Raw genomic sequence first — 20,310 nt, forward strand, 5'->3', positions numbered from 1 at the left:
CGCAGCCTACTTACCTAGGAGGCCAGTGTAGTTCAAGCTCAACTTTCAAGCCAAAAGTGACAAGACATCTCAAACAACTTTCAACAAAACAGCATTAGGGTGTCGAACTCTTGAAAGGACTTTTGCGATTCTCAAAATGGCCCGTACATCCGCTGCAAAAAAGCGCGCTGCCGATTCTGACAGCGAGCCCGAGACTGTTTCTAAAAGAGTCAAGAGTGGAACATCGGTTGAGTCGGATGGTAAAGATGATGATGGAAATCCATTCTGGGAGGTACGCGAGTTCGAAGCATCTACCGTTGGGCTCGCACGCTAACAGGACATGTCCAGCTCTCAAACAAGCGCCGTGTTGGTGTATCAGAGTTCAGCAAGAAAACCTTTGTCAATATTCGCGAGTACTATGATAAGGATGGCAAGACTTTACCTGGCAAGAAGGTATTTTCGAAGGCTTCTTTCATATTGGACATCTCACTGATTAGTTGGATAGGGTATTTCACTTTCCATCGAGCAGTACAACGCTTTCCTTAAGGCTGTTCCACAGATCAATGCTGCTCTTCGCGCCAAAGGTCTCGTCGTTGAGGGTGACGTCGCAGACGAGCGTGATACTGCTCTGATTCCAGCAGCCAAGGCCAAAAAAGAGCGGAAGAAATCACCAAAGGCGAACATTGAGACCACCAGCGAGGAAGAGGACTAGAGCGGCGTGTCTGGCATTTTCTTTCCAGCATTTTCTTCGCCCACGAGCTGGGCTTGTGTTAGCACTATGTATACCACGCATGGAGTTTTTGGAGTCGCGGCCATCACGCCCTTGGGACCCAACCGGTGATTTGTGCATGGGATCACTTTCTGGCGCTATGTCAGAATGATGGATTTCAGCAAAGTAATGAGAGTGATGGTAATACATCAAGGTTCATGGCGCGGACACGAAATGCAGAATGGTTCTAATGAGGAGCATCATGCAAGCAAGGTAATTTAAGTGAACTACAATAGCTAGCATAGCGAAAGACTTGGACTCGTTATGCAGCATATAAGCTTTATTGGAATACATTAAGCCCAGGAGTTACATTGATGGCAAAGGCCCTGCTTTATCAAGGTAAAGCCATGCGGTCATGGGGGATTTCTCTGTATTAAGAGTCTTGCCGATATGAAACATAGCTTACACGAAGGGGTGAACAAGCACAACTTCGATAAATGAGTGGCCGGGAACACGTTATTTACAAGATGGAAATATGTATGCCACACCGGGTTATCGCTCAGCCGTCCGGACTATCGCAATCATACGGCGTGGTGCAGCTTTAGCAACTACTGTACTCTGTACTACGGATTCGCAGTATTCCAATTCCCAAGTTGCACCCCTTGGCCTTGTCATTTTCAGGTCAAGGAGATCTCTGTCATCCTTCCATTGTAGGGAATAGTATTGAGAGACCATCCGATGCTGATGAATGGAAGCTGTGCGTTTTTGGAACTTCGACGTAGTCCATGGCAGAATTATAGCTTAAGATTCAGATCTAACTGGTGGATAGGCACAATATGCGGATAGTCTCTGGAGACAAGAAATCTCATGTGTATACAGTAACATAACATTACGGATACCATGAGGTACAAACCCCATGCTCTCCTTAGTTTCAAATCTCGAAAGGGGCGGATCGACGCGCAAGCCTTATTCCCGACAAGCTAGCTTGGCCCCGATAAGAACTTACAATCCAAAGTTTAGCAGTAGACAATCGCCTATCAAAGTTCTCATTCCAATTAAATGGTTGGAGTCTGGAACAATTCCACGGCTGTAATTAGGAGAAAGTATCAGGTCTGGAACTCGAATGGAAAATAGCTGCGCCCCGCTCACTCAGCGCTTCAACCAAGTATCATGAAGTTGATCAGCAACTTTCCAGCATGGCAATGTCGGCTGCGGCCTGGTAATGGTGATCTAGTAGCCATCCACCGTACTCCGTATCCAGACTATCAACATTGGTCTCTTTGAGGATTCACCTGCATCGCAGCCCTTAGCAAAATTTAAGAACCTAGAGGGACTTGCTGAGTTACTGCTTCATTATTAGTTCTCTTGGGGAAAGACGCAATGCCATGTTTTTCAAGAAATGCCTTATTATCAGGAACATTACGAGTGCTATACAAGATCAGGGCGGTAACAGAAGTCCTGATGCCAAGCCCCCATAGCACAGGAGACGGGATGGATGGGTGCCCTGATGATGCTGATGGATGCCCGGCTTTGGCGCCTCCCAAGCCCCTGGACCCAACAAAAATTGGACCTACGGCCTCCTGTTTCGGGCCTAACAACCAATATTACTTGCTGGTTCTATCCACCTTAACTTCCATTCTGACTTGTCCTCTCATCTCCAAGTCTGTGCCTTGTTTCACCCTCTCATCAACTGTACAATTGAATATCTTGTTTTTCTTTTGTTAATTCTTACATTATCATCACTTTGGTCACTCTTTGTTTTACTTGTTCTACGCGAGGTTTCTCTTTTACGGCTCTCTGCTCCTAATAAAGCTACCGGAACTCACGATCGGCTCTTCCGCTCAGTGACGCAGCTCAACAACAAACAGTTATAATCCTTTCCGTTCAAGCTCTTTTTAACAACCATCAAGCCACAGTTTTATCTCGTCTTCCAAATCCAAGTTGTCTCTCGTGTGCGAGCTGCAGCATCACGCTTTCCTGAAAATATCCAATTTTTGTTTGATGTTTGTGCAATTAAAGTTATAATCATCTTGTTACTTCAAGTACCAGCTTCTGAAATGCGCATTTCATGGCGTCTCGGCTCTGGGTACGTCGAGTCAGTGGATGACTATATCGGCGTCTTGGTACCACTGGAGGAAGCTCATCTTTACAGCCAAGCGGCTAAAGCGAAGGGCGTCGGTCATGGGGAAACGCGGGAGGAGGGTGAGATGGATGATTTGGAGATGAAAGAAGAACGCGAGGGCATGCTGGGAGGTGATGCTGCTGAGTATACGGTAGATGGTCTACGCAAAGAAATGAGAGAAGGGCGACGAGGTCAATGGACGACATATGAGAGTGAGTGCTACATTTAAGGCTGCTGCATTATGAGCTAACGAGGTTTCAGTCAAATCAAAGCTCATGAATAAGGCAATTGGAGATATCGGTATGGGCAGTTATAACTGGCAGTTATTTGTTCTCTGTGGATGTGGATTGTTCGCCGACACCCTTTGGATGCAGGGAGTGTCACTCTGTCTCCCATCCCTATCAGGAGATTTCGGTGTCGATGAAAAAGACAGTTCGATACACAACCAGCGCCCTGTTCGTTGGTCTATCGATTGGGAGTTTTTTCTGGGGAATCGGGTCCGATTTCCTCGGTCGTCGCATTGCCTTCAACTCTACCTTGCTTATTACCAGTGTCTTTGGCATCATGTCCGCTTATGCCCAAAGCTGGGGCAGTGTTTGCTTCTTCTTCAGTGCCCTTGGTTTCGGTGTCGGCGGCAATCTTCCTGTTGATGGTGCTCTCTTCCTGGAATTCCTCCCTGATGCTTCCAGCGCTTTGCTCACTCTGCTGTCCGTCTGGTGGCCCTTTGGACAACTTGTCTCATCTCTGATTGCATGGTACTTTATCGGCAACTGGCCAGTTGAGCAGGGTTGGCGATACTTCATTGTCACCATCGGCATTGTTACTTTCGCCATGTTTGTTGTCCGATTCTTCGTCTTTCATCTCTTCGAGTCACCCAAGTTTCTTCTCAACAAGGGTCGCCAACATGAGGCAGTGGCTGTCATTCATGGTCTGGCATACCGTAATGGTACCAAGACTTGGCTTACTTCGGAGCTTCTCGACTTGGTTGCTTGTGAGGATGGCGAGGATCTGGCCCATGTCGCAGAGAAGAAGATTCCTGCTCCATCGACTATGGGTTTTCTCCGGGAGAAGCTCCAGTCATTCTCCGGAGAGCGTCTGCGACCTCTATTCCGGAATAAGACCCTCGGCATGGCAACTACTTTAATCTGGTTTTGTTGGGCTACGATTGGCATGGGATATCCCCTTTTCAATGCCTTCCTTCCTCAATACTTTGCTCGTGCACATAACGAAGCATCGGATAACATGCAGTCCGAAACAGATACCATCTCATCAGACACGTACCGCAACTACGCCATCGCCTCTGTCATGGGCGTCCCTGGTTCTCTTCTCGCTGCATACCTCGTTGATCACCCGTCCCCCTTCCTCGGTCGTCGAGGAACGCTTGCTAGTTCCACCCTCCTCTCCGCGGTGTTCCTTTTCCTCTTTGTCTTCTACGGCACTACATCAACTGCCCAACTACTAATGTCTTGTGTTGAGGCTTTCGCCCAAAATATCATGTACGGTGTTCTGTACGCCTTCACGCCTGAGATATTCCCTGCTCCTGTTCGAGGCGCTGGTACCGGCGTGGCCAGCTTCCTGAACCGTATCACTGGCCTTATGGCACCCATCATTGCCGCTACTGTTCCCGGCGATGGTGCTACTACACCTATTATTATGTCTGCAGTCCTTATTTTATCGGCTTTTATTGGCATTTGTCTTATTCCCATCGAGACAAGAGGAGCTTCACGACTTTGAGTCCTCAACTTTCAATCAAGTGCGGTCCCATAAGCATAATAGGTACCGCATAACCTTTGTTACAACACACGCATACTAACGACCCGGAGTCAAAGAGTGGTCTTGGGTATAGCTTGCATTTCTGATGTCATTTACAATGGGGTTTGGCAGTGCTTTGTATTTCATGCTATTCATAAAGTTGCCTGCATAGAGCACAGATTAACTAGTGGTTGATACTTGAAAAAACTACAATAGATATTGATAAAGTTTGTCTATCTGTTACCTTTTGCACCGGCAGGTGCATCAACTCTCCTCTTCCTCAGTGACGTTCCCATGGCATCTCTAACCATAGGGTCAGCTCTGATCGTGTTCTGTACAAGCCACTCCCTCATCTTGCCCTGTAGATTGGACGTTGCATCATTGTCACCTTTAAAAGGAGCCATTTCCATATCCAATAGTCGTACAGCATCTCCGTCAAGTTGCTTTGTCAACATTTCAAGGCGATGTAGGCTTTGTCTCATAGCCTTTTCGTCGTCGTCCTCAGATTTTTCTGGCCCCGTGATCATGAACGCAATGAGAGGTCCTATCTGGTTGAGAGCAATGTAGAAAGTAATTGTGAGTCTCCGGGCGAGAGAGATGATCTGGAAAGGTAGATATGGTGGCGAAGATGTAAATCGGAGGAGGACGGCGTTGATGGCATTGACAAAAGGTGGGAAATCGGGACGTGTTACGGCATGGAGCTCGAATACGCAAAGGGCGATCAGAACTAGCCACCGGTAGTATTTACCAAACTCCATGTAGCCAAATAAGCCTAGAACGTAAATTGATGTGGCAGCCACAACGTAGTGAGGCAGGATACCGGAGACAACACCACGAGTAACATAATCTCTGATGGTAACGCATTTCTGCCACCGCGCAATCTCGGGTCCGAAGCGTTCATATGCAAATCTTTTGGCGGTATCTTGTAGCGTATCACTGGCAACCTTTAGGTGCATGAAAAAGGTAGCAGAATCGCCTGCGTTCTTGCCTGCCTTGTCTGGGTGGTGCATGGCAGCCAAGCGGCGGAAGCGCGTCTTGATCTCACGATCGGCAGCATCGAGTGGCACTCCGAGGTCTGCATAGTATGAGGATATACGGCGCTGTTCATAGTCCGCTTCGAAGATTGTGTAGCAGAGGTAGGCAGCGACAACGAGGATATGTATGGTGCGTCGATGCGAGTTATAGCGAGCAGAGCCAGGGGCAGGCTTGGGATCGCCGGCGCGAACGGTAAAACCATAATATATGGACTGGAGCCATCCTGTTGCAAGCTATGAAGCGGTTAGCAGGTCAAGCAAGTTCCCGTGAACGAATCTCATACATTTGGGAGAAAGGCCCAACCTAGCATAGACAAATAGCCAGACATGGTGGGTAGCGGATCATTGGTAGAGGTTTAGTGAGTTCCGGAAATATGTGTGAATGTGTTAAAAGAGCAACGAAATTGCTGGCATCAACCTAGTTGAGAACAGCTGTATAGGTTGGTATTTGATGTGGCCAGATTGTACCGTTAGTAAGGAAGTTGCAAAGGCTCGCGCTGGCAATTGTTAGTTGGTGTTTCGAGCTCCAGTGCCTCAGAGTGGGTCTAGTCAGAGTCTTACAAGACGAAGCTGTTTCTTTGTCACTGCGTCCATTGACTCTTCAACTTCAATTACCGGGCTATTCATACAAGCACATTCGCTGACATAGTCCGGATTAGTATAACAAATCTTGAATGCCTGTGTCATATGCTTACCTATACACGTCAACTGCTATAAATAGTTAAGAGCCTATAGCTTGGACGTTGTTCCCCATTCCAGTGTCTAAACGCAGTCATCTATACTGAGTCGTGAGTGAACATCAAATTATCATTTCCAAGGGAAGGCAAGAAAACTTGAGACCTTTATCTTAAGCGATGAGAAAGCTTAGGCAATTCAGTCTAGGTTTAGGGGGTTCTTTACTGGGTTTATTTTGGCATCCTCTTCAGCTTCTCAAGTCTCATGCTTTCTTGGTTCCTGAGGGATTTCCTACCATTCATATCCCAAAATGCTATTGCCACCTAATCATCTTCTCTTTGCATTGATCTCCAAAGGGAGGATGTGGCTGATGAGATGTTGCGACTGGGGTTCTGAGCCAACCATCGCATCGTTGCATTCTACCAGCCCTTACCACAAGTGGGTGCATAAAGAAGGCGCCGAAAACAGATGTTAAGATCGTCGAACTATTGATCGTATTATCCGACTTGTGGTAGGATCACTCGATATTATTTGTGGCTGCGAAGGCTTGAGGCAACATGCTGGCAGCCAGTATTAGTGTGGTAATTTAAAGTTGAAGATGTTGTCATATATATAGTCTTAAGCTTCCTCTGGAGGGGCTCTGCTTTGACTCGCAGTCTCCCCAGACACTACCTTTCTGTTTCTTTGCAATGCGAGTTTCATTGGTATCAGCGTTTGCTACGGCAGCTCTCGCGGCATGCAATGGTCATGATGAACTTTGCCGGCGAAAATATTCGGATATCACTTTCATTGGGACGCATAACAGCGCTTTTGTTGGAGAGCTTCCCTTCAACAACCAATACATCTCGGTCTCAGAACAACTCAATTTAGGCGTAAGATTCTTACAGGCTCAGACACAAGACAAGAATGGCGATATACAGATGTGCCACACTCACTGCTGGCAACTAGACGCCGGAACCTTGCATAACTATCTAACAGAGATATCAGGATGGATCGGAAAGAACCCATATGAGGTTGTAACGATACTACTGACGAATGTTGACGCCCTACCGATTGAAAAGTTCGATGAAGCTTTCAGCAGTGCAGGGCTAAAAGACCTTGTATTTCGTCCCAAGAAGAGGCTTTCCCGAGACGAATGGCCAACTCTGCAAGAGTTACTTGACGATGGAACTCGGGTTATTGTATTTATGGGTATGGATGCCTTGCTCTGTTTATTCGTTTCTTTAGCTTACTGACTGTTATAGACTACAATATGGATGAGAGCAAGGTTGACTACATACTTGATGAGTTTGATTATTTCTGGGAGACTCCATTCGGTGAAACTGACCCCTCGTTTCCAACCTGCAAGGTTGACCGACCGGAGAAGGGGGATCCAACCGTACTCATGGGGATCATGAACCATATGTTGAATCACGACCTCATGGGCGTCGTCATGCCAGATCAGATCCATACAGAGAAGACAAATTCAGAGTATTCTATCCAAAAACAGGTAGACCTTTGCGAAAGCAGCTGGGGCAGGCGACCGAATGTCGTTCTTGTAAGTGGTGAACTAACTTTATAGAAGGATTATCTAACTGACTTTCGCAGTTGGATTGGGTTAACGTTGGAGAGGCAATGGACGCCCAGATATCTCTGAATGGTTTACGAGGATCGCACAGTTGAAATCTCGCAAACGAAGGGCGTACTAAGAGTTATGTACACAGACACCTTCCTGTAGATCCAACGAACTATTTAGATCAAGATGACCTGCATTCACGCACTGCGATGCAAAAACAGTCACAGTCGGACGAGCTACTCGACTGTCAGCGTATTTCGCTTAGTGGTAAACTGTCCATTGCCATTCCAGCAGTACGGTCCTTAAGTACTGATAAACCCCATCTGCCTATTCCTATAATTTCAGTTCGAATCCCCAACAGTTTCCGTCCCCAGATCGTGCGTGTACTTTTTGCATATATACCCTGAAATAATTCCGTTCGGCTGAGGCCGGCCATCATATCGTGGTTGTTGACATGGTGTTGTTATGTTGTTGATCTACCTTAGGTAGAGTGCAAAGCGGTATGTAAAGACGAGCTGTTGATTGGTAGATTAAAAGTACGAATAGCGGGAGGACTCAGGGATCATGTACCTGGCTAGCGCAGTCATCCCCTGAGCAAACTCTATTCCATTCGTTGGACCAATAGCGTTATTACGTACCCAACGGCCAGATGCCTCATTTTGTTTACTTGGCCCGCAAAAACAAAGAAAGACGCAACGGGAACCCCAGAATACGAGTTTGGAGGTTCTTTCACTTGCCTACGTGCTAAAATAGGCATGATCTGAGGAAAAGCTACTCTGTACGCGATTCGTGATAATGTATTGCTCGGGACTAAGACAAGACATGCCAGAGCCCTCGTCAAAGTCTCAAAGAGCCGCTTTTCATAGACGGAATGTCGCATCTGAATCACTTGGACTTTTGCTTGTGACATCTGTAGTAGGTAGATGAGTATCTTGGCCATCTATCGACTACTCTGTACGGCCTAATAAGTAGACAAACTGGAATCTTAACTTTCCTGATTGAGCCTGCAATTTCACATCCACTCTTCACCTATCTATTGGCGACCCAACGAACATAAACATCACGCTTCCATCATTTGCCGTCCCCTCTACAAATCTACCTACTGTACACCTCATCTTAGTGGCGCGCCTCCTTTTCCGGCTTTGTCTCCCTGATCTTCCTGCCAGCCTTAGCAAATGCTCAATTAAGCATCCAATTTGTGATTTCTTCTCGTATTTCTAATCTTCTTCCTCCCTCTTCGCCTTCTTTTGTTTTCTCTTCTCCATCTTCTTATATCTCCCCCACATCCAGACCCATACAATGTTGCTTCGCAAGCTCGGGCATGCCCTGGCTGCGACAGCAGGTAAGTTTGCCCTCTTTTCTGGAAGACGAAATCTTTTCTCTTTTTTTTTATACTGCTGCTGACACGCGTTCTTCCGCAGCCCTCTTTCCAGTCGCTTTTGCCAAGGAAAAAGATGAAGGTGGTCAATCCACCTTCGTTTCCCCAGACGGAGACGTAGCGTTTGCGATTGACATTGGCGAGAACGCCAACACCGAAGTCTACTTCAGTCTCCGCGTTAAGAAGAATCGATCCTGGGGTGCTGTTGGCCTTGGAAGCGAGGATATGCCCGGAGCCCTATTCCTCATGGTATACAAGAGCCGGACCACCAACAATGTTACATTCTCCCCGCGACTCGCCTATGGCCATTACGAGCCTTATTATTGGGACGAGATGGATTACGAAGTTCTTAATACTACAGGAATTATCGACGATCACATGGTGGCCACTATTCGCTGCAAGAGTGGATGTCGCAGTTGGCCATCACACGGTGGACAGAAGGGATACCTCGATGTTTACGATCACAATAGCAAGGCCGTCTTCGCTTTTGGGCCAAAAGAGGACTACTACAGTGACGATAAGGACGCACCTTTGAAATATCATGCAGGATATGGCAGTTTCTCCCTCGACATCAAACGAACTCACGGGAAGTCCGAGCTGCCATCTCTTAGCGATTCAACGAAAGATGTTGGATCCGAGCTTATCTACGCGACGAAGGCCAAGCCAAACTGGGCATCACCGCTTCACGGAGTTTTCATGGTTTTATCAATCATATTCCTTATGCCAATTGGCGTTGTTCTGCTGAGGTCTGGAGGCTGGGTCAAGTGGCATGCTCTGAACCAGTCCATTGCGACTCTGGGTGTCTTTGCAGGTTTCGGTATTGGTGTTGCGAACAGTTTCTATTACCAAAGAGTAAGTCCATACCGGCTATTTTGGGCCTGTCACTTACAAGTGTTGTAGTCTCGAAGTTTTGATGATCCTCACCAAATTATTGGATTCGTCGTCACTGGCTTACTGCTTGGGCAGTTTGGACTAGGAGTAATGCACCATACTCAGTATAGGAGAACACAGACCCCGACCAAGTACGGCAAGTTTCATCTTTGGGTTGGCCGTATCATTCTACTACTAGGCACTTTGAACGCATTTCTGTAGGTTGTCACATGCACATATCGGTTGCTCATCACTAACCATCATCAGCGGCTTCACCTTTGCTCTGAACAGAAAATTCGGCATGCTCCTCGCTCTTCTCATCATCTTTATCTGCATAAGCAGCCTCATCTTGATCTATGGTCGTCGATACATGGACAAGCGCCGTCTTGGACCTCGTGGCCCTGGTCTGGCAGGCCCTCAACAATACAGCGCACCGCCATGGCGGGAGCCTCCTCCCCAACACATGGGTTATCCATCCGATCCTCCTCCAGGCTATCAACCGCCATCGAACCAGGCCGGGCTTGGCCAAATGTCACCTGCATTGCGATCACCATCACCATGGCAATCAAATGACAAAGATGACGAGGCGGATTTGAACCTGGGACGTGAGCAGCGACCGAGGGAGTTCTGATCAATACTTTGACTTTGGGTACTGGAGTTGGCGTTTATGTTAGCTTTCATGCAATAAGACGAATAACATGAGTGATCGAAACTTTGATCATAAGGAGTGAAACTATGACTCGTTATCTCCGTATGCCAGCTTGGCCTGAGAGTGGGAAATACCACACTGTTGGCTGCAAGGTCAAGTGGGATGGGATGGAATTAACAACGGACTTACCACCCTAGTCGAGGAACACAATCAAATAAATGAGTAACTCAAGCTTATGCGGAACGTGGTAGAATGGGGCCTCGATATGAGTGTTATGAGAGGAATCACCATTAGTAGTTATTACTTAAAGGTTTAGGGTAGCTTGGAAGTCACTAACTCAGTGTCTGCAGTAATACTGCATCAGGCATCTTTTTCTCTCTTTTTTCTTCTACCGAGAACTCAATAACTAACTTTTCAGAGAAATAATATCTTTCGTCACATTTAGAGTGTGTGCTTTACGTTGTGGTGTAGTTGTACGGATGTATTGCCGACCTCGGATCGCGCTGACCTACTTTAACTCATCATCGCATGGAATAATTAACTCAACAAGGCAAACAGTTTTCTTTTCCCAACATCCAGTCAACATAACGCTCCCAAGCAGCAACCATGTCAGTTAAAATTAACGTCGGAAACCGAAGCCTCCGTATCGGGGCCGTTCCCCTGACACAAGAGGAGTTTGCGCCATTTGGAGACGTTGTCTCCAATCCACGACCAAGCCTTCTTCCATCAAAACACGCATCTGGAGGTGGTTCCCTCCCATACAACGGCACCACTGCCAATCAAGGAACAGCAATTCGCTATGCTGATGTCAGCAAGCCTCAGGACCTTCTCTCACAGGCTCCTAGCAGCAATGGCCGGTTGATCATGAGTCAATTCGTCTGCGAAGCAAGAACTTTGGCACCTGCAAGCGATGACGCTTCACAGAGCGAGTTCACCGTTAACATTCTTGAACGGCACCCATTCACTTCTCAAACGTTTGCCCCGCTCGCCTCTACCGCTTCAAAATACTTGGTCATCGTGGCCCCTTCTCTGCCACCATCTCCCCAAGACGATGGTCTGCCTGTACCAAGTGGAGAGGGTCTACCCGGCAGAGGTCTCCCTGATCTGAATGGGTTGCGTGCGTTTGTAGCAACAGACCACCAGGCTGTGACTTATGCGGCTGGGACATGGCACGCTCCAATGGTAGCTCTTGGTAAGAAGGAGACAACATTGGATTTCCTGGTTGTTCAGTTCTCCTCCGGCGTTGACATTCAAGACTGCCAGATCGTCACATTCGAGGGGCATGACTCTAAAGAACCCGATATTAAAGTGCGCGTTCCGCGAGGCGGAAGCGTTACCGCCAAACTGTAGCTAAACCAAGACACGCGATATTTGAGGATCGCACAATGCGTAACTGGACAGTGGCTGAGTAGAGATAGCTGGGTATGCAATTTCAAATATATGCTTCATTTACCCGAGGACTACATATTATGATGCGAAACCCCTGGGCTTTAACGTTTCAGCTAATCTTGAATCGAACAAGCTCAGGTCGGCCAATATAGTGACTGCAATAATACGAATATGATAATATAAATAGTTCTCAGATCAATAGACAACCACGTTGCCAAAAGCTTAGTCATCGTGCATTCCTATCATCCCACGATGTCCTTTAAACTGTTCTTATAAGTAGCTTGACTAGACAGGCACTTAGGGCCATTCGTTAATCAATCCTATCATTCTTGTAGAATCCCGAGCAATATTGCAAATCAGGCGACAGTCACAACAAGCTGCGTTGTATCCTGAATCAAAATGGCAGCCCAATTTGAAGCTGCAGAGGCTCGCAACAAGCTGGAGGATCTCTCTGGAATTCAGCTTGAGCCGGGCGAGAACCCATACAATGCCCTCATCAAAGCCTGCAATGATAATCCGGTAAGTGACTGTCATACAAACTTGTTGTTCCCAAACTCACAATGTCAGGCTGAGGTCCAAACTCTGTACTCTGTCCACCGAACAAAGAGGAACGGCCAACAAGCGGAGAAGTTTTTGTCCCCTGACTTTAAGGAGCTGGTTATTGACCAGACACTCCTACGGCTTGAAGATCCGACCGTAGAGCCGGGATTTCGTGACAATAGGAACTGTTTGGTCGTCTGGGCCAGACCCCCAGACCATGTTATCCGCTTAGCCTCTAAGGTCAATGAGTTACTCAAGAAGGCCGCGCCCAGTGAGGAGATTCAGTTCCATAGTCAGCTAGCATATACTGACCGTTGAAAGGTATCTGGCTTATGCCTTCGCATAGGATGCATTTGACAACCCTCGAGGTTGCGTTCTCCAAAACACCCCAGGAGATTGCTGCCTTCGTAACGACTCTGAGACCGGCTATCCCTGACATTGTGAACTACCCATATCGTCACAGGTCTCGCCTTGTCAAGCCTATGGTTTCTTATGATTTGTCTGCTTTTGCCCTCTCGTTCCTCCCAGCATCAGGTGAAGCAGCACTCTCCCCTCCACTCACCGAGCCTGTTATTACAGAGGGGATCACACAGGGAGACGCCTACACATATCACCATCTGCGTCGCGACGTGTACGACAAGGTACAGGAAAGCGGCGTCGTGGTTGCATCAAGATATCAAGTTCCCAGTGCGCACATCACGCTTGGACGCTATCTGAATCACAATGACCATGACACGCCAGAGAAAAGGGCAGCCTGGGTAAAGGCCATTGAGGAGGTCAATGCATGGCTAGAGAAGGAGGTCTGGGATAATCCTGACTCCGAGTACAATGCTGGCGAGTGGCTAGTCGGCCATGAGAGAGGACTGGATGCACGAAATGGCACACTCTGGTATGGAGGCGGCAAGACTATAATGCTGGGTGAAGGATTTTAGAATAGCATCGGAGCTTTAGACCTATAGACCAATACATCGTTTCTCAACCACGACCATGACTCATGAGCCCAAACCCGCTTGATGTTGAGGGGTAACGACTCAACCCTTGAAAATGGTTCATCACCATGAATGCACGTTATTGTGCTTTGCTTCAGAAAATTCGTGTTGGTGCAACACAGAGACTCTTTTTTTCATTCGTTCCCTATGAAACATGCCTCAAATCGAGGGCGTGTACCTCCTTTCGCCTGTGTCCATCCATGATGCCCAAATGCCGCCGAGGTAAGCATAGAAATGGTGACCCTAAGACCCCAAACACAAAGCACTTAGAAAACCAGAGCAGCACCCTTCGTCTTCTTGTCACCACTGTTTTCAATGTTAGTATATTGCAGAGTCCGTGGAGCCTAGAGATCACGTACCCAAGCTCGAAGTGCTTGCATCGCTTCAGCGCCAGCTGGAGCTTGGTCTTGCACTTGACACACTCCAATCGCAGAACAACCTTCTTGGTAGTCTTGGCCTTCTTGTGGAAGACAGGCTTGGTCTGACCACCATAACCGGACTGCTTGCGGTCATATCGGCGCTTACCCTGAGCGAACAGGGAGGCCTTGCCAGCCTTGTACTGGGTGACCTTGTGCTGGGTGTGCTTGCGGCACTCCTTGCCCTTGCAGTAGGTGTTACGCGTCTTGGGAATGTTGACCTGTAGGAGCCAGAATGTTAGCCATCTGGTGATGTTCGAGGATCATGACCTCTGTCCAGATCTCAGCATATCGAGTCGCACGCCCCCAAGACAGTTTGAGAGAAAAGATTGAATCGTCGGAAAGGGCTTGAAGGGCGGAAAAAGTGACACCTTCAACAAGTATCGTCGGTTCGAGGTCGACGTAGTCGTTTCGAGTTCGTGTCTCTTCATGTTGGTCCGAAATTTCATCCCACTTTCTCCCAGTGACTGTCATGGTGCGCGCGTGGTCGAATGGCTTGAGATAATGGCATTGCGTTCTCAACAATACGATGGTGCTATTGTTGATGCTGGTAATGAGGTTTTGGGCTGCAGCGACGTACCATTTTGACGACGATGTACGGTGCCGTTCTTTGGGTGTGTTTGGTGATGCAAGTTCCAAAGACTGGCTAAATTGAGGTTTTGGTGTGATTTCTCACTTTGTGGGCAGCCGACCCTAGCCCCATCGGTTTGCACCAGCCACATTCGAGCGCCTGAGATCTAGGGCAATCATGATTAGCGCCTCATCTCGGTGAGGCGAAGGTGAAGGTACGTACCGTGGATCTCACCCCACGTTGATGGAAAGGACAGACTACGACCGGCCCCACCATTCCATCGGCATCTTGAGCGCATCCAAGGTGTTCTCAAGGGACGTTTTCAGGGACAGCAGTCATCCGCATACAAAATACGTTTCCAAAGCGTTAACCAAGATGGACCCCTACTCGACCGAAGGCGAATTAATCAACATTCACAACCATTTCCATCAGGGCCAGTATCAGGAAGTCATTGACTTTGATACCTCTTCCTTCTCCCCTGACAACGCTCTTCCCGCGCGCATTCTTGTCCTCCGAGCTCGATTGGCTCTTGGACAGGCAGAAGATGTTCTCGATGACGTGAAGGGTGATTCTCAGCCTGAGCTCCAGGCCCTGGGCGCTCTTGCTGAATTCAACTTGGGCAAGGCCGATTCTGCGGTGGAGACGATCGAGAAGCTGGCCTCTTCAGCTGCCGACAACACAACGGTCCAGGTTATCGGCGGAACGGTACTCCAAGCTGCTGGGAAATCTGAAGAGGCTCTTGCTCTTCTCACTCAACATCAGGGAAGCCGTAAGACTAATCAAACGTTGGAGATTGCTTAGAATGCTGCTGACCGCTATTATCCAGTCGATGCTGTCTCTCTTATCGTCCAGATCCATCTGCAACAAAACCGAACCGACCTCGCCCTGAAGGAAGTATCCGCCGCAAGACGATGGGCCCAAGATAGTCTCTTGGTCAACTTGGCTGAGTCGTGGGTTGGATTAAGAATCGTAAGTTTTCTACATGTTCAGGAAGTACATCACTGAGAAGGTGCAGGGTGGTGAGAAGTACCAGCAGGCGTTTTACGTCTATGAGGAGCTCGCCCAAGCTCCCTCGACCTCATCAGTTCGAAGTCTTGTCTCGCAAGCTGTCTGCGAACTGCACCTCGGCCGAACAGAAGAAGCCCAAGCTGCTCTCGAACAGGCCCTGGAGAAGGACGCTAATAACCCCGACGCGATTGCTAACTTGCTGGTTCTCAATGTTATTTCCGGCAACCAGTCCGATGAATTCGCACAGTCAGTCCCGTTGTCTGATTCCAATCTTTAAATAAGGCCTATACTAATATTTCCTATAGGAAATTGAAGAGCGTCAAGCCTAACCATCAATTCTTGGCCGACTTGGAGGAGAAGAGCGCTCTTTTTGATAAGGCTGCCACGAAGTATAGCCCCAAGGTGTCGGCATGATTTAGACTAGGCGTATCAATTGCTAAAATTAATGGCGGGCGCATTATTCATAGAGGATTGGACTCTCTTGGCAATGATTATTGAGATCTTGAACGTATTTTGCCATGTTGACCGAAAGCACGTTCGAGCCATATAAAAGTAACAACGGGAAAGCAAGGATTGTCAAAATATATCAGGGTCCATTACTGCAAAGAATTAGATTTAACACTGGCAAGGGTATATACAGCCACTTGTGTGTGGACTTGTAATTCTTAGCCTTCTGAATGACGGGTATTTCTTGTTAACAGTATAGCAAGGTCTGGCATGGTTCTGAAGACCACGTTTGTCGAGATACCGTCTTTTGGCCCATTGCGAAAAAGACGGAGCCGAGGTGAATGACCATTGAATCTTCTCAGGCTATCAAATCTCCAAACATATTATATCCATGATATCTTCACGAGACACAGTCAGGATACCTATCAGTTAGAAGTCCACATTGCTAGATCCTGCTTAGTGGTCGCATCCAGGTACAGAATGGGTTGCTAAAACAGGTTCATAATGCTCAAGGGGATAATTTATTCGGGTGAGCAGGCGTATTACCTTGCTCAAAAGTTCAGAGACTAGAGCAACCATATCATAAAAGGGCCTGTCAATTCTTTCTATGCCGTCAATCCTAAACCCCGTGAAGAAAAGAGAACAAGTCTCATGTACCCATGTCATAAAGCATCATGACGGCCCACACGAAACTCCCGAAATTCCCAACCAAGATGTCATCATCATTCGCTAACGCTCGACTCGGCACTGAAGCCGTCTTACAAAATCTTTTGTCTTAAGCATTGGACGCAATTGCTCATTTCTTCTTGTTGGGGAACTTGGGAGCGCCAATGTCGCTACCTCGCAGCTTGACATTGAGCACTCGCTCCATGGCGCCAAGCACCTTCTGATCGGGGGCGGCAGTGCCTCGCTCGAAGTCGGCGACGATAGCCTGGGTGGTGTTGCATCGGGTAGCAAGATCCTTCTGTGTCATCTTAGGCTCAACTTGCTGACGAGCCTTGGAGATGACATCGCCAACAGTCTTGCCGATGGTGTTGGGCTTAATGATGTCGTCGGATCGATCGACCTTTGTCATGCGCTGACCCTCTGGTGCAGAACCCTGCAAAACGGTTAGTGTGTGTTACAGGAAGACGATGGCTATACATACGGCATTGGCAGAAGCGTACTTCTTCTCGGTTGTGAGACCGCCAGCTCGTTGGGCAGCGTTCAAAGCAGCCTTTCCTCGAACAACAGTCTCTCGCTGGGCGGCGCCAGAGCCACGGGTGCGGCTGCCAATCTTGGTGGTGGTATCCCAGTCATCCATTTTGAAGATATGAATTTTTGTCGAAAGAAAACGCGTGTTTTAGAGCGAGGTTTGGCTCGATGTGGCGATATGGAAGATGTGTTGTATGTTGTGTATGTAAGAATGGAATATAGATCAAGCTGAACTTCTGGGCGACAAAGAATTTATGGGGGTGGTGATGGAATGGGCGGAGGGGTTTTGGGCCTGGCCTTGGGCCACTGAGTCAATCGGCGGGGGACTATAATTGGCACCGTGCATCGGTGGCCTCTCTTTGCATGCGCCTTGTTACTCGCGTGGTAAGGCTGCCTCGAATTTGGTTACCAAAGCCCTGGAGATAACAGTGCGGCCAGGCATCTGTGTGTTAATTTTCATTCGCACCGCCACTGGTGGCCCATGTGTCGCCTCTTCTCAGCCCATAGAAGGTGCTAGACTTTCTGGACGGGAACCCTATTCGAGACGGACTAGGGACCGGGGCACGGAGACGCCTATGTCGGTGCTGATGCAAGATGGGACCGGTCTGACTGAGCGAAAAGACTCAATGACGATGAAGCGGGACCTGACGTGCCTGACAAACTGACGTGCTCTCGTGCCCATCTTACACTAGGAAACTATAGATAACTCGTAAACATTCTATCGTTCTTGAGATGATGACTAATGACAGGCAATGCTTGGAGCTCAACTGCTTACTGGCTCATGTATCGATAAAATGTCCATCCGTAATGCCAACTACAGTACCTTGATGGACAGGTTTTAACCTCGGACTTCCTTCGTAGATGTTTGAACAAAGACCCTCCTCTGCCTTTTCTCTTGCATCACTCGCCCGCGAAGCTGAGCTATTATCTTGGCTTTTCAAACAGAGATGCATCATCGACTCCTGGTTTGCTTATGGACCGCTTGTTCGATGACTCGCCGCTTCTATCGGCCGTCCTCGCCGCAGACTTAGTTGATGTACTCTTGGAGAAATGGTGGGATCTTATTGCCATCTTGACTACAGCTTGGGTATATTTTGTACTTGCAAGGAGACTCGACATTCTGCTTACCCTTGGCTTTGTCGCTTGGAAGCAAGCTTCTGTGATGACCTCGCTTGCAAGACACATCCAATCACGGCACATCACGGATGGCGCATTCAGAATATGCGGAATATTTCTAGTTGGTCACTATGTCTCAAGGTGGATTGCCAATCGCAGGGTCAATCCCACTGCTAGTACTGCTCATCCACTGTTGATTCCTGATCGAATAACACACCATAGGGTATGTCCCCAGAAGCATTCTTTTGCTTATCCATACTTCATGCTTGGCATCCCGATAGAGGTCTCGGAAAACGCCAATGGAATTATGTCTGAAGATGCTCACGGTCCACCGTCTTGGTTCACCCAATTATTCGGGTTGACAAACTTCTTTGAGGTTCGTCCAGTTGATCACCTACAACGCATACGTTCCGACAATGGCTGGTGTGGAAAATTGGATGCATATCTAGGGCCCGAGGTTTGTGAAGCCATCCTATAGTTGATCTCAGACTGACAGGCGTAGGGTATTGAAGCCTCGCGATATCCGTTATGCCTATCTCGTGACTGCCGCACAGTTCCCAGGCTTTCACTTTAAACCGGTAGCCTTCTGTTTCCTTTAGTCATCGGACAAGGTCCTTCAGGCAATCATTCTGGAGATGAGCAATATCTTCGGAGAAAGGCATCCCTATTTTGTCACGAGAGAATTGGAGAAAGAAGACGAGCATGTTCATAATATGACCCAGAACGACCAGGGGCTTCAGTGCTCTCAAATAAGAACGACATGGCGAAAGAGGTTTCATGTTTCACCTTCCAACTCACGAAGGGGATCATACTCTATACTTGCCAAAGATCCCCTTGGGCCTGGAATGCAAGGATTTCGAGGACTCGACATCTCTATCACCATCTCTTCGTCAAAAGAACAGCCGAAGCTTTTTGCAAAATTGCTCTCTGGAGGCAAAACTATTGACACCGACAGAATAAGCATTTTAGGGAGGGTCGGCTTCGTCTTAAGCTGGTTCGGCTCGATTCTCGCCATTCTTCCTCGATTCATGATGCAATCAACCATCCTCTTCTTCAAGCATAATCTTCATTTCTGGTATCGACCAGAACCTTTGAAGGAAAGCATAGGACGGCCAGCTAATTGGATTGAGAAAATTCTCGAACAAGTATTTCGTGAATACTCGAAGTATCTTGTCCAACGATCAACCGCGCCTGTCACTATTCTATACACGCCAGGGGGAGTTGCTGAAGCATCTGAGCAGACATTCATCTCACCCTCCACCTGCGGCCCTGGAGACTCAAATTTCGAGATCAAGATCAAAGTGTTGACACCGATTTTATATTCACGTTTCGTTCAATATGCGCATGATTCTGAGGCCACCTTTTGCGAGGTGGGAGTCTTATGGGTGCTGGCATTGCTCATTACGCAGACGATCATGGGCTTCTCATGATGCTCATCATGTCACGGACAGAAGCATGGGAAGCGCCCATCCCCTATTGATGGGACGAAGAACAGGAAATTAGGGTCAACATCCTGCTTACACAATACGTCCGAGTCAACCGATATTGATACGATTGAGAGACGACTTCAGAACAGGCTATAAACCAACGTCGAGTTAAGACCATGTGACTGACCAACCAGCACCACGAACCATATAGCTCAGGCGTTGGGGTCTCCACCTGCCCCGCGAATCTTATCATCGTTCTGATCAAGCTCTCAATGATGTGAGCTTACTGTCTCGAATTTGAAATCAAGAGCTTCTTAAAGCTCTGGGAGTTGCTTGAGCGACAGTAGTCTACTGCCAGAATGTCATTGCAAACACCAACCACTTCGTATACAATAACCATAGCGTACCCCTGCATATGTTGGGCATATTTCAAATTGTCTCAATTCCAAATACTATACGCATGAAGCCCCGCTCATGCTTCCGGGGCTTC

The 20,310-nt window shown here is 47.9% G+C and overlaps 13 protein-coding genes across 16 annotated transcripts; 10 read left to right on the forward strand and 3 right to left on the reverse strand.

The window, feature by feature from the left end:
- The first annotated feature begins 19 nt into the window (after positions 1 to 19).
- On the forward strand, positions 20 to 1,235 carry FVEG_02913 (hypothetical protein). Its single transcript, XM_018890445.1, has 3 exons — positions 20 to 271; positions 328 to 432; positions 485 to 1,235. Exons 1-3 carry the CDS (start codon positions 137 to 139, stop codon positions 689 to 691), a joined length of 447 nt encoding a protein of 148 aa, XP_018746749.1. The 5' UTR covers positions 20 to 136; the 3' UTR covers positions 692 to 1,235.
- A 1,510-nt stretch (positions 1,236 to 2,745) lies between these two features.
- On the forward strand, positions 2,746 to 3,039 carry FVEG_02912 (hypothetical protein; the record flags this gene model as incomplete). The annotated part of the gene is made up of 1 exon (XM_018890444.1): positions 2,746 to 3,039. One exon carries the CDS (start codon positions 2,746 to 2,748, stop codon positions 3,037 to 3,039), a length of 294 nt encoding a protein of 97 aa, XP_018746748.1.
- A 191-nt stretch (positions 3,040 to 3,230) lies between these two features.
- FVEG_02911 (hypothetical protein) lies at positions 3,231 to 4,544 on the forward strand (the record flags this gene model as incomplete). The annotated part of the gene is made up of 1 exon (XM_018890443.1): positions 3,231 to 4,544. The coding sequence occupies one exon, from the start codon at positions 3,231 to 3,233 to the stop codon at positions 4,542 to 4,544; it is 1,314 nt and encodes a 437-aa protein (XP_018746747.1).
- A 111-nt stretch (positions 4,545 to 4,655) lies between these two features.
- FVEG_02910 (hypothetical protein) lies at positions 4,656 to 6,229 on the reverse strand. 2 transcript variants are annotated; one of them, XM_018890441.1, is made up of 3 exons: positions 6,158 to 6,229; positions 5,881 to 6,093; positions 4,656 to 5,830 (listed from the first exon to the last, which is right to left on the reverse strand). In XM_018890441.1, exons 2-3 carry the CDS (start codon positions 5,923 to 5,925, stop codon positions 4,796 to 4,798), a joined length of 1,080 nt encoding a protein of 359 aa, XP_018746745.1. In that variant the 5' UTR covers positions 5,926 to 6,093; positions 6,158 to 6,229; the 3' UTR covers positions 4,656 to 4,795. The 2 variants fall into 2 exon arrangements, with proteins under 2 accessions (XP_018746745.1, XP_018746746.1); XM_018890442.1 differs by lacking the exon at positions 6,158 to 6,229 and having other exon boundaries at positions 5,881 to 6,118.
- A 731-nt stretch (positions 6,230 to 6,960) lies between these two features.
- Positions 6,961 to 7,954, forward strand: FVEG_15144 (hypothetical protein; the record flags this gene model as incomplete). The annotated part of the gene is made up of 3 exons (XM_018904252.1): positions 6,961 to 7,462; positions 7,516 to 7,808; positions 7,859 to 7,954. 3 exons carry the CDS (start codon positions 6,961 to 6,963, stop codon positions 7,931 to 7,933), a joined length of 870 nt encoding a protein of 289 aa, XP_018746744.1. The 3' UTR covers positions 7,934 to 7,954.
- Positions 7,955 to 8,837: 883 nt separating this feature from the next.
- Positions 8,838 to 11,088, forward strand: FVEG_02909 (hypothetical protein). Its single transcript, XM_018890440.1, has 4 exons — positions 8,838 to 9,168; positions 9,248 to 10,056; positions 10,105 to 10,292; positions 10,342 to 11,088. Exons 1-4 carry the CDS (start codon positions 9,126 to 9,128, stop codon positions 10,703 to 10,705), a joined length of 1,404 nt encoding a protein of 467 aa, XP_018746743.1. The 5' UTR covers positions 8,838 to 9,125; the 3' UTR covers positions 10,706 to 11,088.
- Positions 11,089 to 11,111: 23 nt separating this feature from the next.
- Positions 11,112 to 12,329, forward strand: FVEG_02908 (ureidoglycolate hydrolase; the record flags this gene model as incomplete). 2 transcript variants are annotated; one of them, XM_018890439.1, is made up of 2 exons in its annotated part: positions 11,330 to 11,915; positions 11,987 to 12,218. In XM_018890439.1, 2 exons carry the CDS (start codon positions 11,330 to 11,332, stop codon positions 12,007 to 12,009), a joined length of 609 nt encoding a protein of 202 aa, XP_018746742.1. In that variant the 3' UTR covers positions 12,010 to 12,218. The 2 variants fall into 2 exon arrangements, with proteins under 2 accessions (XP_018746741.1, XP_018746742.1); XM_018890438.1 differs by having other exon boundaries at positions 11,112 to 12,329.
- Positions 12,330 to 12,391: 62 nt separating this feature from the next.
- Positions 12,392 to 13,638, forward strand: FVEG_02907 (hypothetical protein). The gene is made up of 3 exons (XM_018890437.1): positions 12,392 to 12,631; positions 12,680 to 12,923; positions 12,974 to 13,638. The coding sequence occupies exons 1-3, from the start codon at positions 12,512 to 12,514 to the stop codon at positions 13,582 to 13,584; spliced, it is 975 nt and encodes a 324-aa protein (XP_018746740.1). The 5' UTR covers positions 12,392 to 12,511; the 3' UTR covers positions 13,585 to 13,638.
- FVEG_02906 (60S ribosomal protein L44) lies at positions 13,388 to 15,318 on the reverse strand (the record flags this gene model as incomplete). Of its 2 annotated transcripts, XM_018890436.1 has the most annotated exons (4): positions 14,851 to 15,318; positions 14,638 to 14,794; positions 14,001 to 14,278; positions 13,388 to 13,947 (listed from the first exon to the last, which is right to left on the reverse strand). In XM_018890436.1, the coding sequence occupies exons 2-4, from the start codon at positions 14,638 to 14,640 to the stop codon at positions 13,908 to 13,910; spliced, it is 321 nt and encodes a 106-aa protein (XP_018746739.1). In that variant the 5' UTR covers positions 14,641 to 14,794; positions 14,851 to 15,318. The 2 variants fall into 2 exon arrangements, with proteins under 2 accessions (XP_018746739.1, XP_018746738.1); XM_018890435.1 differs by lacking the exon at positions 14,851 to 15,318 and having other exon boundaries at positions 13,908 to 13,947; positions 14,429 to 14,658.
- Positions 14,901 to 16,564, forward strand: FVEG_02905 (hypothetical protein). The gene is made up of 4 exons (XM_018890434.1): positions 14,901 to 15,397; positions 15,455 to 15,597; positions 15,644 to 15,882; positions 15,942 to 16,564. Exons 1-4 carry the CDS (start codon positions 15,004 to 15,006, stop codon positions 16,048 to 16,050), a joined length of 885 nt encoding a protein of 294 aa, XP_018746737.1. The 5' UTR covers positions 14,901 to 15,003; the 3' UTR covers positions 16,051 to 16,564.
- Positions 16,157 to 17,953, reverse strand: FVEG_02904 (multiprotein-bridging factor 1). Its single transcript, XM_018890433.1, has 2 exons — positions 17,231 to 17,953; positions 16,157 to 17,182 (listed from the first exon to the last, which is right to left on the reverse strand). Exons 1-2 carry the CDS (start codon positions 17,384 to 17,386, stop codon positions 16,880 to 16,882), a joined length of 459 nt encoding a protein of 152 aa, XP_018746736.1. The 5' UTR covers positions 17,387 to 17,953; the 3' UTR covers positions 16,157 to 16,879.
- A 486-nt stretch (positions 17,954 to 18,439) lies between these two features.
- Positions 18,440 to 18,967, forward strand: FVEG_02903 (hypothetical protein; the record flags this gene model as incomplete). Its single annotated transcript, XM_018890432.1, has 2 exons — positions 18,440 to 18,850; positions 18,896 to 18,967. 2 exons carry the CDS (start codon positions 18,440 to 18,442, stop codon positions 18,965 to 18,967), a joined length of 483 nt encoding a protein of 160 aa, XP_018746735.1.
- A 61-nt stretch (positions 18,968 to 19,028) lies between these two features.
- On the forward strand, positions 19,029 to 19,823 carry FVEG_15143 (hypothetical protein; the record flags this gene model as incomplete). Its single annotated transcript, XM_018904251.1, has 1 exon — positions 19,029 to 19,823. The coding sequence occupies one exon, from the start codon at positions 19,029 to 19,031 to the stop codon at positions 19,821 to 19,823; it is 795 nt and encodes a 264-aa protein (XP_018746734.1).
- Between the last annotated feature and the right edge of the window lie 487 nt (positions 19,824 to 20,310).

The sequence above is a fragment of the Fusarium verticillioides genome, chromosome 5 (genome assembly GCF_000149555.1).
Source record: "Fusarium verticillioides 7600 chromosome 5, whole genome shotgun sequence".
In the NCBI taxonomy this organism is placed as follows: Eukaryota; Fungi; Ascomycota; class Sordariomycetes; order Hypocreales; family Nectriaceae; genus Fusarium; species Fusarium verticillioides.